Below are 14,648 nucleotides of genomic sequence, written 5' to 3' on the forward strand. Positions count from 1 at the left end.
ATGGTCACATTTCATAGTGTCATTTCCAATTTTGCAACAAGGCCGGGAAATACTGCATTATAGTCCAGTGTGCATTCAGTCTGAGTCAAAACTTATGTTTCAGAGATCAACTTTTATGTTCCTTAGCCCAAGAAAAAAAATTCAAGACCAAGAGAGATATTCAACGTATGTCCACTGTCACTTTTACTGCCAGTCTATAGTGAAACATGAATGGCGACCAATAATAGAAAAAGTAAGAAGGATTTAGGGTCAAAGCGACCATAATATAAAAACGTTCAATTGACATTATTTTTTCCATGGGCTAATTAAAGACAAGCATTTATGCTAGTTGCCGCTCTAACTAGTTCCTAAAGAACATACCTAGCCACTGCACAAAAGATTTCACCATAGACATGATGCTCTTGATGTCCCAGACGTATGAGTACATGTCATAGAGGATTGTCCGGTTGGCACAGTTTGAAAGACGAGTGAACATGCCCATCACCAAGCTACACATCTCTTCAAACTTGGCGGCTCGAGCACGCCATTCTTCAATCTAAGTAAAGATAAAAAGGAACAAATTTCATACACTGTATTTTCATGTTGAGGATGAAACTAGATGGATATTATCACAATACCTATTGACTTTTACATCTCTAGCCAGGATGACACACGAGTAGTGCACACATTCAAAGCATGAAGATACATTCTACAGCACAAGACACTCAACCACCAACCAGCCTACATGCATGATATTCTTAATTATCTACAGGCTAGGTTCAGCTCAGAGACTTCCAATGCAGTTGCTCATTATTTCTTTTGCTATTGTGCTTTTTTCAAATAGGAAATATGCACACTTACACCAAATGAAAACAATGCAGTCACTCACCTTTTCAGAGTCCTTTCCTTTACAATTCACACTAACAACACTGCTGTTTGCTCTGAGCCACTGGAACTCTCGTAACATTTGGGCCCCTTTGACTCCATGTTCATATGGAAGATAGAACAAGTCTGCAAGCAACTGTAGATCTTCTAGAGTTACTGGTTCTACTGCATATAGCGGCTTCTCATGGGGACCAGGCACAAACTGCTCCTTGTTCGTTTGCTCATCTGTCTGCATAGGTGCAATATCACCACAATCATCCTGCATTGACATCTCTGGAGATTTTGATTCAGCTATGCTCTCTTTATCCGTATCCATTGGTTTTAACTCTTCTGACATTTTTGCTTCAGCAATGTCAGTCAATATTTGATTGATATTCTTGTCAGAATCCTCTTGTTTTTCCACTACCATGTCCATTGGCTCCTCATCCAGTTGCTTCTTTTCTTCCTCTTTGACCAGAACCTGTGATTCGTTGCTTAGTGCAGTTCCCTGGCTCATTATGGGCTCTTGGTAAACGGTAGTAATCACAGTGGTAGAATTTAAAGCGGACGGTGTAACCAGAGGCACATCCACAACACTTGTTTTAGCGCCACTATGGGCCACTTGTCTGCCTGCGGACAGAGCAGACAAAATTCTGTCATATCTACTCAGCTTTTTCATGCAACCAAATTTCACATATATAAATAACTTGTGAACATGTCTTTGAATGACATACACGTACATGCAAGTGTCTATTTTTCTGCAATTAGACATATTTTGAAAAGGCACAACACTTGTGCATTTTCCTGAAATACATTTGCATGTACCCAAAATATGATGCGTAATTCAGAACAATCCCTTCAGATGCACAAATTATATCGGGTGCAATGCAATTCCACATATATTTTCAATACAGTATTTTTGATAGTGTCCTCTCCCAACAAAGACAAATTGAGAACACCCCCACACCCGACACAGAATCTCTTACAAAGTACATTGCTTCAGGAAAATATACTTGTCACTCAGAAACAGTCAGTTCCTTTGAATTTTTTAAAACAAAAACTGTTCCTGATGCATAATGAAACTGTAACAGCAGAAATCTTTTGAAGTATTATATTCAGCAGATTTTTTTTTACTGAACTCTAGAAAAACATTTTTGGTTTGAATAATATTCTTCATTCACTCCAATATTGTAGGCAAGACAAAACCAAAATTGCTTACTCACTGCTGTACTGATGAGGTACTGCAAATTCCTGTAACCACTCTGTTAATGACAACTTCAAGGCCAATTGTGGGCTATAGAGAACATCTGTTTCAATATCTTCATCACTGCCTTCATTCTCCAGTTTAATCTGAATTGAAACAGTACTGTCTTCAGTGTCAGCTGCACAGATTATTAAGAAACAGAATATTAATTCAAGAGCAAGGTTAAAGGCTGCCATGTATTTGCATTTAAAGACAAAAGTACTAATTTATTAAGATGAAATTTCCTGAAACTCCTTTCATCAAAGTGAAAATTTAAGATTATTAAATTATTAAGGTTATTATATTATTTCTAAAAGCATTGTTCCTAAGATAGTGACTGAGCACTTCTGATCAACTTACTCATCACAACATCTTTCCTTACTCCATTCATGTTGGATTTATACCAGGTTGCAAGGGTGTGAATAGCAACAAAGTTGGCTTCAAATTCACAATTTGGATTGGTCAGGACTCCCTTTAAGCGTGGGATGAGTTCCGTTGATCGACCTTTATATGGACCAAGAAACAGCCTTTTCTGATCATAGTCATTGGCATGAATGTTGTCCCAGATGACCGGAGCTCTGCGAATTATCTTTGAAACCTCTTCAATGGACTCCACTGGAATGTCTTTAGATACCACTTTGGGACCTAAAATGTAGTTTCACAACTGACTCAGAATGAGTTTATTGATTAGCCATAGGCTAGGATGATAAAATTTAAGCAGCATACTAAAACATTTAATAAGAATGCTGAACTGAGTTGGCAGTATCAACCTCAACAAAGCAAAATGCTCACCTGTCCATAACACATCAATTCCAGGTAACAGCTTTTCCCCTACAGTTCGTAAATAAGGAGACTGAGCAACATTTGGATAGCAGAAAGTGCCACAGTATTCTGGAACAGAGAAAAATACAAGTTAAAACCCACTATCACATTTTGCTCTCTTGTGTGTGGCACTGCTAGATGATTATGGCAGTTCCCAATATCCTACCATGTCATTTCTCACAGATTTGCTTTTATGCAAAAAAATTTATTGTTAACTCTTGCAATGGTTGAGGTAGTGTTTAAATGTAAAGGCAAAAAATAAAATGTCACAACAACACAACTTTAGGGACTCCCACAGTAATCCATAAACATTCTCAACAATGCAAGTGCCTTCCTAAATTCCAAAAGGCTCATTCCCGTTGTCCTCCAAGGCTTAAGGTATTAGGGACACTCTGACAGTTAAGAGGTTACTGGGACTCAATGATCTGATTACTGGTGCTTCTTTTAAAAGTGCTAGAGCTGATCCTGGCTACTGCTTATCAACTGGGATATGTTGCCGGTATCTCTTCTTGTTTCTTTTGATCACCTGTGTTTTGGGACCAACTGACTGGTAACTGGGCAGAGGCTTGACAGTTCTGAGACTGCCATCTTCTCCAGACCTTTGTTCAGGTGTTTCCACAGTAGCTGGCCGTAAGCCCATTTTACTTCCATTCCCTCCCTGTCAAGTAGGGATTCTACCTCTTCCTTCCTTTTGGAATTGAGCAGGTTTGTCTCAGCTATGCATGCTCAAAAAGCTGAATCCAGAATTGCAGAAATTTATTCTTAAGAAGGCATGCCTGCCAAAACAAGTCTGGAACTCTGTTATTTTGCTACATGTGCATGATTATATTTAAGCTCTGAAGTAAGTCTGAGAATCTCCAGTAAGGTTATCTTAATACCATACCTATGTACAACCTGGCAAGACTGAAAGCAGGGTCTATCTATGCAATGAGCCTTTGGTTAGCTCAACATCATTGTTGGGGAATAGCCAAAAGTGTTACAAGTACTTTGGCAAATAAAGTAATTCATGCACCAGACCCTGGGCAACAGAGAATATGTATGAACTTATGCCAAGGACACTTCACATAATGTAAGTACATAAAGGAAGGAAATGGCAAGGAAGGAAAGCCCCTCACAGAATTTTCTACGCTCTAGTTCCAAAACTAGCAATTTTAGGAGCTAGCCATTCCCCAGGAAAATGTTATTCATTAGATTTCTGTCCCCCCCCACCGTTTGTATTTTATTTTTAATAATTTATTCTTCTCTGTGTATTCAGTGTATGTAATCCTTCATTGCACATAGTTCTAATCCGTTGATGAGGAAAGTCATATTGGAAGTCACTTAGGAGTCTAGTGAATACGTTGTGATTCATAAAACACGTTGGATACAATCAACAATAGCAAAACACAAATTACAACCAGCAATTGTTCGTTTCATGACACCACAAGTTAACCGTTCAACAGTTTTCCTCTGCTTCCTCTTTCCAAGGTATTATCATTATTATTATTAAATTTATACACTGTTCACCCAAAGATTTCAGAGTGATCACAACAGAAAAAAATACTAAGACAAGAACCTGTTCATTGGCTCTGTATGCTGTGACTTTATAGGAGTGGGCCTTCCTGTATCTGATGAAATGAGATCTGCTCTACAGAAGCTTATGTCACAATGTAAGTAAATTTTTTAAAACTGCTTTTTACTACAACAGACTAAGATGGCAAACCTGCTAGAATCTCACCCCCGCCAAACTCCCGAAGAAAAAATATTCAGACAGTGTGAAAAAGTATGCCGCATACCTGCAACTAGAAGTCATAAACATGCACCCAGTTTACCATAGACTGCTATTAAATTTGTAACAAGTTCAAGTAAAGTGTGGCTAAGACAGAAAGGAGGGTTGTACCCAACTGTTTGAAGATGTTCAGGGTGCCCTTTAAGGAATGGTGTCTAATCGGCAATTCTCTTCACCAACCCCTCCATCAGGAAAGGTTTGCCGTGAGAGGAAAGGGGACAAGAACAGAAGGCTTTTTGACCTCATTCTTGTTAAAATGCAGTATCTGCATGGTTACTTTACCTGTGGGACAGAAGAGGAATGTTTCTGGCTCTCCTAGATACTGGAAGATTTCATTAGTGATTGAGATCTGGGCATGTGCAAAGGAACTGAACACTTCTTTGTCGGCTGCACACATATTGTGATCAATATCATCAAATAACAGTGCAAAAGATCGGCAGCCAAACTGAGAAACCTAGCAGAATAAAGAAGAAAAAATATTAACACTTGTTAATATTGTACAACATAAAAGCTAGGGAATGTAACCCCACCTAGAGTGCAACACAGGTAGGGGCATATTTCCTTTATCCAGTGTTTTTGCAATTTCTCATTTATGTTTAAAATTATAATATACATAAATATAAGATACCTGGTCCAGCTTGCGTTTCAATGTAGAAACTTCTTTTGGGTTTGAGAAGGTAATATCGAGTCCAGGAGAGATAGCATAGATAAATTCTATCCCATATTCTTGAGCAGCCGCGATGAGAGTCATGAGCTGCTCTAGAAATCAAAGCCAACTATTTTAGCAACAAGCAACTATGAAGTTAAGGCATTTCATTAATCAGAATACATTTCAATATATGCAGGCAAAAAATACTTTTAAGGGGCAAGGAAATATGAATAATTAACATTTTTTGTCAAAACATACTCAGTCCTCCATCTGATTCTTTCATACACACACACACACACACACACACACGGTAAAATGTGGGGAAACTGGGATCTGCTTTTAAGTAAGCATGTATAGGATCAAGTTGCACATGTCAATTTGGAACAAAGGATTCCTTCTGTCTTAGACATTAAAATATTTTGGGCAGCTCCAGTGTTACAATGGCATTTTTACTAACGTAGTCAGGCACAAATCACATCTATCCACTACAATTATTTATATTCCACCTTTCAGGATACAAATATTTTCAAAGTGGCATATAATGAAATATATTTTTAATATTGTTGTTGTATCATTAATGTAACTTTCTCATCAAAAGCCTCTTCACAGGCTACTTAGGGGGCAGGAGCAATTCTGGCTGGAGCAGGCTCTGGTGTCTTTGCTAGCCAACCTCTCTCTTCTGGAATCTGTCCCACAGGACTCTAGGTGGTAGATGACACTGTAGAAAGGGAGTGGGGAAGTGGCAGTCCAGCTGCAACAGAAATGGATTTGCAAAGTGTGGTTCACAGAAATGCTGGTGCAAATGTAATGCTGCACCACAGCTTGCTCTGAAAATGAAAGAATTGGAGGAAATGATGATGATGATGGGGAAAATGCTGAGCACATGAACCAGGGTTAGAAGAGAAAAGACTGTGCTATATCTGTACCAGGCTGATATAATAAGAAACTAAGTCAGTTAGGAGCACAGGCATTGTTCTCCCCTCCATTAATGAAGCATTGTGGGTTGTCACTGTTGAATATGTCTTCTTTCTCCCTAGCATTGAGGCAAAGGGATCATCCCATGGCATCATTCAAGGTGATATAATGCAGCAACCTTGTTAAAGCTAAGCAGGTCTGGCTATGGCCAGTGTCTGGATGGGAGGACCACCTAATAATCCTATGTACACTGTCTTGAGTTCCATAACTGGACTGTTGGGTTGGGGAGGATATTAAAAAATTATCTGTGTGTACTTTAACAGAACACTGATTTTCTCTCATCCAGCTAGGCAGGAAAGCCTCTAAGAGTTATTTAATGCATCTTCTAATTAAAACAACAAAAAGCTTACCCCTCTCAACTTCACTTTTAATTTACCATCCAAATGTGGAAACAACTGTAATTCAATGAATATATATATTTAAAAATGCAATAAAGTTAATTACCAGCTTCCTCCACAGAATACATTTCTCGCCAAAACATCCTGTGCTTGTAATCATCTTTTGGTGCATATAGGTATGCATTCAGTCCCCATTTCTGAAGTCTACAAAGCAAAATTAAAATGTTGTTTGAAATACATTGTACAAATCTGCATTGCTTAATTGTATAGCCAAGAGTACCATGCAAGTTGTGCAACACCCCAGGGAGAAAAAGCAAGAATGGTACACCTGAACAAATAAGGAAGATAAATAAGAGGACCAAATATACAAATCTAAATCTGTGACCATGGTTAGATGCTTTATGTTCTACAAACTGCTACTTTTTGTTATTTTTCTTTAAAAATGTTACTTCAAGGTTTTTTTCAGGTGGTAGTACATCCTGGGAAACTGCTTTGCTGGAGGGACTGTGGTATGAACAGTGCATCTTATGTGGTGGGAAAGTGTGCAGATGCAACCATTCTGGCAGATAATTTTCAAGGAAATTCAAGATATAACACAGAAAGTCACTATAAATCCATTATTGGTGCTATTCTATTTTCCAATGCCCATACGTTTGTTGCAAAATAAACTGACATATTGATTGTGATATGCTTGGAAACTGGGGGACACTATTCATTTTCTTAACTTAAAAACACTGCTCAGAGCTTTTGAAATATTAAGTGGTATATAAATGATTTTTGCTAGATTCTGCTTATTTATTTTATTAATATTGTTGATATTGTTTGCATGTTGTATTGATTTGTTAATCATATATTACTTTTGCTTTGTGATGTTTAGCTTATTAGTTGTTGCTTTGTTAACAGTGTTTTACATATAGCAATTGTTTTGCTGATGATTTGTTAATTACTTTATATGATTTATACTGCATCTGTATTGTTTTATCACACTGTTATTAACTGAAGCCACTTTGGGATTCATTTGAATGAAAAGCGGCATAGAAATTGAATTTCAGAGGTTTGATTTGATTTATTATGAGTTAGCTTAGAACAGTCACTGAAAGCAAAAACCACTCAAGTTTCTATGATCTTTTGGCTCCTCCTCTCCTCCCATACTTTAGTTTTCAGAACCTATGCCTTAATTCTGCACTAAACAAATTCTTTATTTTTACGACTAATTGTTATTACTTACTTACTTACTTACTTTATTTCGTATACCACCCTATACCCAAAGGACTCAGGGCAGTTCACAAAAATATCAAATACATAAAATCAAAACAAAAACAATGACCCAATAAGCCCCCCCCCAAATTATGTATTAGAATGCTACAGTACACAATGCCACATACCTTCTAAAAAGCTCTTTTCTCTGTTCCATAACCCAAGGCCTTCCATAAAATCCTGTGGGAAATATTGATGGTAGACAGTTTCAAATATTGTGCCGCTTCTTAACAAAATATCAAGTGCAACATCTGAGCCATAATAAACTAATAATTATTAGTTTAATAATTCATTATATACATTTGTTAAGCAACTTTAATTAGGGCACAGTAAGAACTAAAGAGGTAAACTTGTACAAGTTAGCTGTCAAAAGCTGCATCTAGTGGGTTTGAAATAAATAGGCCTCAGTTGTTCCTTTAAGTAGTGCCTGAAGCGCTACATATAAACAAGTACGGCAGTGTAAAATGCTGCGAGATCAAACCTGTATGCATGATACATGTTGGAACTTATGTCCTGTTTACCACTACTGGAATGCATTTCTTGGAGCAAAGTATGACCTTTTGAAAATCTGTTCTAATGTACACTCAGTTCATTTCCCTGATGTGAACGAGGCCTGCCATCATAGTGACTATGACACAAGCCGCCTTTCCAAATCTGTTACCAATGGAATCCATGCACCTGGGTAGCTCACAGAAAAATGCACACAGGTCCTGAACATTACATCTCAGCAAGTGCCCATCCACAAACAGCCAATTCACAATCATGTTATTCCAGTAACATGGGGAGAGGGACAAGGGGAGAGGCAGGGTCCTGGCAACCACAAGTTTTTACAAGGCTACTAGCCCAGTCAAAAATAATAGCCTCCTGAGCTCACATTTTTTAAAACCCAACTTAAGCCCTAAAGCAAAGCATTAAATCAGAAGTGGAGCTAGAGTGTTTTAAAACATGATTGTAAGGAGGGTAAGAATGAACCCTCCCCCGACAGTGCCTGCAAAAATACTCAGACAACTGCCAGCGTGGGAAGCTGTTATGCTCTTCTCCGGTTGCCAAAACCATCAATATGGCAGTTTTCATTACAAGCTTCTCACTCCAGGAACAAAGGGTTTGGGGGAGTTATGTCTGTGCCTGGCTGTACTTTCACAAAAGTGCAAACATGACTGGCATGAGACAATATATACACCTTGTAATAGAAGTTGCTATTTAGAAGAGGCATTTTGCATATACACAAATCATGACTGATTTTAATAAACCTATTTAATTCCTGACAACATCTGGTAGCCATCTGACTTCTCAATTCTCCCACAAAAACTCCATACAAAGTAGGCACACATACAGATAGTGTGTATATCAAGGGATAGCCAATGTGATACCCTTCAGATGTCATGAAGTACAATACCCATCAGTCCCAGCCAGCATAGCCAATATTCAAGGATGATGGGAATTTCAGTCTAAAATTTCTGGAGGGTGACACATTAGCTACCCCTTTTCTATATTAATCAAGCTGGAAATAAACCTCCTTTTCCATATTGAGATCTCATCAAAACCACAAACCTACAACATGCCACAGAAAAAAATCATGTAACACCACAGCTAACAACACCTACTGTGTGGGTGGAAAAAACCCACCAACATTTAGATTTAGGCTGATATTCACAGCTTAAATCTATGCTAGATCAAAATTCATGCATGCTCCTCTACCACCAACTGTGAACAAGATTATATCTTCAAGCTGAAGGAACACGCCTTTCATAAGCCTGCAGGTCCACCTCTCCAGATTCAGAGGTAGCCAACATGATACCTTACAGGTTACATAAGAGCTTGCTAGATCAGGACTTCCGGGGTGGCGCCACCAGCAATGGCGGAATCCCTCTGAACTGGAGGGACTGGCTCCTCGGAAAACGGGTCTTCTCCGCTACGGCGAAGCGGGGACCCTTTCAAAATCACAGGCGGATGAAGCCTGTGACCATGGGACTCGGCGGGCACCTTTAGCGCCCCCCCCAATCCGCTAAGGAACCCACCAACGGGCTCCGAAGTGAGGAGGGGAAAGTGGCGCGGTGCTGTGAGTCAATCGCTACTTCCGAGGAGCGAAGCCGCATAGCTGTTGCCGGAGAGCGCTGCCTTTATCCTGGGACAATTTGGACTCTAAAATAAGCACCCGTGAGTACTAAGAAATTGGACAACTGGATATTGAACAAAGATTTGAGAGCGGGACAGAATCGGACTTTTAAAAAAATTTTATTTGAATTTGGTACGGAACGGGAAGAGCTAAACAGGAAGTCACTCTTCCGTTCTTTTGTAAACAGAATAAAGCAAAAGCAATTTAAACTAGAGCTCAGAAAATCGTTTTTAAAAGATTGGATTTCAACATTTTAACTTGTGAATTTCTTTTTTTGGACTGTTTGAAGTGACTTTAAAGGGAAGAAATTTTCCTCCGTCCTGATCCTGGAGAGGGATGTCATGACTGAAGTGGGAAGCTCATTGACCAAAAACAATTGTTTTTTGACAGATAGCTAAAAGAAGAGAAACTTTGCGATTCCACTGTTCCCTTTCGCATTTTAAAGGAATATATAAGGACAAAGTATTTTTAAAAAGGAAATTCTGTAGCAAGAATAAAAACAAGTCTTCCCCCTAGGGGGAGTTTGTGAAATTGTAACCAACTCCAGGGAACTGACAGCTGCTACAGAGTAACCGTGGGAACAAGTATTTGACCTTGCAGGACAATGTACTCAGAAGCCTTGGTGCCTGCTTTCTACAAAACAAATGCTCTACTGGAAGAATTACATGAAAAGGTGAACTGTATGGTGACCTTGACTAGAAATCTTGATCAGGCAGTGGGACATTTGGACCAGACAGTGAGAAAATATGTGGAGCCTACCCAGGATTCAAACCAGGAGGGGGTCTTGACAGAACAGGAATTTGAGGCACTAAACCAGGAGTGTGTTTTGACAGAACAGACTCAACAGGAGTATGATATTGTGGACTGGACAAATGAACTTGGGAAAAGCCAGAGCTGGAAAGGGAAAGTTCGGCGTGGTTTGGAAATGGGGGGCTGGATTGACCCCCCTATGTTGGGATGTCTGGACTTTTTAAATATGGCAATGGGCTGTGAAATGTTTGGGACTGTGGGGGCTCCTAACTTTGGAAGGCCCTCGAAACATGCTTTAAAATACTACATGGAATGCAGCGAGGAATACAGAAAAGGATCTGATCTGTCGAAAAGGGTTAAAAACATTGTCAAGTTGGAGCTACCACGAGCAAGAGACGTAGCTAGGCTGGAGTTACTACGAGCAGGAGATAAGGGAAAGCGCAGTTACAAATATGAAGAAGAGCCGCGGAAGGGCCATGGAAGTGACTTGAGGGCCTTGGACATAAGGTTACCAGGTTAATGGGCTAGGCTGATGGGAACAAGGACTGACAAAACCTGGAACCAGGAGAGAGGGACGTTGGATAAAGATTGGATTTGTTTGTATCTTTTTTTTTGTTTTTGTTTTTCAGTATGCTTTACAAAGTTGATGAATGATAGAAAAATGTTGGAAGAAATTACTCGGTTTTAGTAAAGATGCTTAAAGAATTATGAAAGAATATTACGATTATAAGAAGTTAGTAAGGTCTAGATTTTAGCTTTTTAAATTTTAAGGTTTATTCTATTATAGAAAGATAAGACTAAAACAACTTGGGGTAATGTAATGGAAAGGATTTGCTGGGATAATTTATATCTAGGATACAAAGGAAGGGAGGAGGAGGAGGTCTAAGAAAGAAGGTAATGACAGTTAAGGATCTGAAAATAATGAATTTGTTTTTAAATGTCTTCTTTTTTGTCTTTTTTTTAAGGGTTTGGGATTGTTGTATTATTGTCATTTTTGTGTCTCTTCTTATTTTGAATTTTTTCTTTTTTCTTCTTTTTTACACAGTGGGAAGGGGTTTGTTCTTTTATTATTATTTTCTTTAATGGTTTGCTTTTTTCATTCTGTAATATTTTGAAAATCTTAATAAATATCTTATTAAAAAAAAAAGAGCTTGCTAGATCAGACCATTTAGTCCATCCTACTGTTCTCACAGCGACAAACCAGATGCCTATAGGAAACCCAGAAGCAGGACCCAAGAGCAAGAGCACTTATCCCTCTTGCGGTTTCCAGCAAACAGTATGAAGCATATGCCTCCAATAATGGAGGCAAAACATAGCCATCATAGATCACAGCCACTGATAGCCTTGTCCTTCATTAATTTGTCTAATTCTCTTTTAAAGCCATCAAAGTTGGTGGCCATTATTGCCTCCTATGGGAGCAAATTCCATAGTTCAACTATGCACTGTGTGTATTGTATTTTTCCGCCTATAAGACACCCCATGTATAAGATGCCCCCTATTTTGGGGACCCAGATTTAAGAAAAAGGGGGAAGATGTATCTAAGACGCCCCCTAATTTTTGACATTATTTTAAAGGAAAAAAACGTAGTCTTATACATGGAAAAATACTGTACTTTCTTTTGACTGTCTTAAATCTCCCAATGTTCAGCTTCATTGGATGTTCACTAGTACTAGAAGTATGAGGGAGAAAAACTTGTCTATCCACTTTCTCCAAATCACAGATAGTTTATACAATTTTATGCTATCTCTTATTCACCTTTTCTCTGAACTAGAAGTCCCAAATGTTGTATGCTTTCCTCAAAGGGGAGTTTCCCAACCCCTTTGATTATTTTGGATGACCTTTTATGAAACTTTCTCAACTCTGCAATATCCTTCCTGAGGTGAAGTGACCTGAACTGTATTCAGTATCCCTAAAGCTGTTGCACCACTGATTTGTATAACAGCATTCTGATATCAGCCGTTTTATTTAAAATCCCTTCCAAATGATCCCTAGCATGGAATTTGCGTTTTTCACAGTTGCTGCACAATGGGCTGAGATCTTCACTGAGCTATCCACTATGACCCCAAGGTCTTGTTCCTGGTCACTCACTGCCAGTCAAGACCCCATGAGCATTATGTGGGACATATCTCCCATGACAGCCTGCCAACGACCATACTGTCTAGGGCTGGTGGGACTCTAACAACTTGGGGGGGGGCAGGCTACAGGTTCCCACTCCTAGTCTAGGCGGCAGCATAACACTGGTACTTGAAGAACCAACCAGTAAGTATCAATAAACACCTCAGTGTTTTTCTTTCTTTTTGTGTGGCAATGAAAAAACACAGGAAGAAAACAAGCCTACTACCACTATCCATTCCAGAACACTAGCTGAACTGTAACCCTATCAGCAACCTGGTTACTTCACACACAGAAAACCCTTGGAGCACAAGAAAGCGGTTAGTTTTCAACTGTGTCCGTGACATAGCTGTCAACTTTTCCCTTTTCTTGCGAGGAATCCTATTCTTAATAAGGGAATTTCCCTTTTAAAAAAAGGTAAGGGAAACCTTGACAGCTATGGTCCGTGAACTGTTTTTGTTTTGTTGCACGTTTCGTAACGTTTTTACAGTGCGTGCACTCACGTGAACGGAAGAACCAACATGTGGCTCGGAAGTTTGCAGCATTTAAATTCAGCGAATTGGAAGGCAGATGCACTGAAAGGGGCAGCTTCGCCTTTACCGCAGGAGAGCAAACGGTTTTAACCCTCCGCCGCCAGGTTTCATTCCCAGGGCGGAGCCAGAAGAAAATGGAGCGGGGAGGAGGAGGAGGAGACGGCGCTGGAGGGAGAGGCGGGGATGCTTTGTTCCGGCTACGGCCTCTCCTCCTCGCTCTCGACCGCAAATTCGCCCGGCCCCGCAGCCCCTCGCTCTCCCCTTACCTTCTACGACGCCGCAGAGGAACCGCCGAAGGCCCCCGTTGCCCACAGCTCCGGAGCCGCTGTCGGGATCCGCTTCGGGGCCCGCCGGGTCGGGTCTCGCCGGGGACGCCTCGTTGGGCGAGGCGACGGCAGCCACAGGGCTGGGGCCAGGTGTGCCTTGAGGCTCCCCCCGCGCCTCGTCGACCATCCCCGCCAGGCCTGCTCCGGGACTCCCGTCCGCCGCCATCGCCCTTCCCTGCGCTCTAACCGGGGCGGGCTGCGCTTGCGCGGGGAAAACCAGCCCCAACCGGTCCGAGCCGGAACCAACCGCCCTGCTCGCTCGACTGCCAACCGGGGCCGCTGCTGCTGATCACGTGCGGCTCCACCTCCTTCCCACCGCGCGCCAGGCGAAGGGAGCAGGGGCGAGCAGTCCAACAAAGCAGCTGCTTGAGCGAACGAAAAGGACGTGGGGGAAGGGTGGCTGAGAAAACTACCTAACCGCGCAGGCGCGAGGGACCGGCAGGGCATTTACTGCGCATGTCTCGCGGGGGAGGGGCGTGTCAATGCGCACGCGCGAAAACGAGATCGCGGCCCACTGCGCAGGCGAGCAACGGCAGCTCTGAGCAGCGGACTTGGAGCGCATGCGTAGCTACTGAACGGACTCCGTAGGAGGCTACTGCGCACGCGGGAGGGGAAATAAACAAAGTAGCGGGGGTTAAGGCGCAAGCGCAGAGCGTAGCCACGGGGGGTTTGTATGATTAAACGCTGCGCAAGGGGCGGAGTCTTGCGTAAGCGCACGAAAGCGGTAGGCTTCTCCACCGCCGACTTTCCGCCTCGCTGCACATCTGTGGAGAAGGAGGAGCTTGTGGCCCGCTGCCTTGAGGTTTGACCTACTTTTCTAGGCTGGGGCCTCGGTAGACCTGAGGGGTAGCTAACTGGGCGCGCCTCACGCTTCTCACGTCTAGGGAGAGGCCGGCTGCAGGAATAGCGAACCAAG

The 14,648-nt window shown here is 41.2% G+C and overlaps 1 protein-coding gene and 1 long non-coding RNA gene across 4 annotated transcripts in view; one reads left to right on the forward strand and one right to left on the reverse strand.

The window, feature by feature from the left end:
* LOC128414327 (uncharacterized) overlaps positions 1-6,649 on the forward strand; it is a 27,820-nt gene extending 21,171 nt beyond the window's left edge. Inside the window, exons 2-3 of one of the 2 annotated variants that reach the window (XR_008330644.1) lie at positions 4,498-4,557; positions 6,363-6,649. This is a non-coding gene — a long non-coding RNA (uncharacterized LOC128414327). Of the gene's footprint in view, positions 1-2,973; positions 4,558-6,362 lie in introns of those variants that run through there. The other variant, XR_008330643.1, reaches the window with a different exon arrangement.
* The window catches only part of OGA (O-GlcNAcase), a 26,271-nt gene extending 12,135 nt beyond the window's left edge, over positions 1-14,136 (reverse strand). Inside the window, exons 1-10 of one of the 2 annotated variants that reach the window (XM_053389408.1) lie at positions 13,673-14,135; positions 8,024-8,075; positions 6,745-6,842; positions 5,305-5,435; positions 4,959-5,130; positions 2,879-2,977; positions 2,447-2,731; positions 2,067-2,225; positions 869-1,473; positions 361-535 (exon numbers count right to left, since the gene is read on the reverse strand). In XM_053389408.1, coding sequence (XP_053245383.1) covers positions 361-535; positions 869-1,473; positions 2,067-2,225; positions 2,447-2,731; positions 2,879-2,977; positions 4,959-5,130; positions 5,305-5,435; positions 6,745-6,842; positions 8,024-8,075; positions 13,673-13,898 — 2,002 coding nt within the window. In that variant the 5' untranslated portion in view covers positions 13,899-14,135. Of the gene's footprint in view, positions 1-360; positions 536-868; positions 1,474-2,066; positions 2,226-2,446; positions 2,732-2,878; positions 2,978-4,958; positions 5,131-5,304; positions 5,436-6,744; positions 6,843-8,023; positions 8,076-13,672 lie in introns of both variants that reach the window. The other variant, XM_053389409.1, reaches the window with a different exon arrangement.
* Positions 14,137-14,648: the final 512 nt, after the last annotated feature.

The sequence above is a fragment of the Podarcis raffonei genome, chromosome 5 (genome assembly GCF_027172205.1).
Source record: "Podarcis raffonei isolate rPodRaf1 chromosome 5, rPodRaf1.pri, whole genome shotgun sequence".
Lineage (NCBI taxonomy): Eukaryota > Metazoa > Chordata > Lepidosauria > Squamata > Lacertidae > Podarcis > Podarcis raffonei.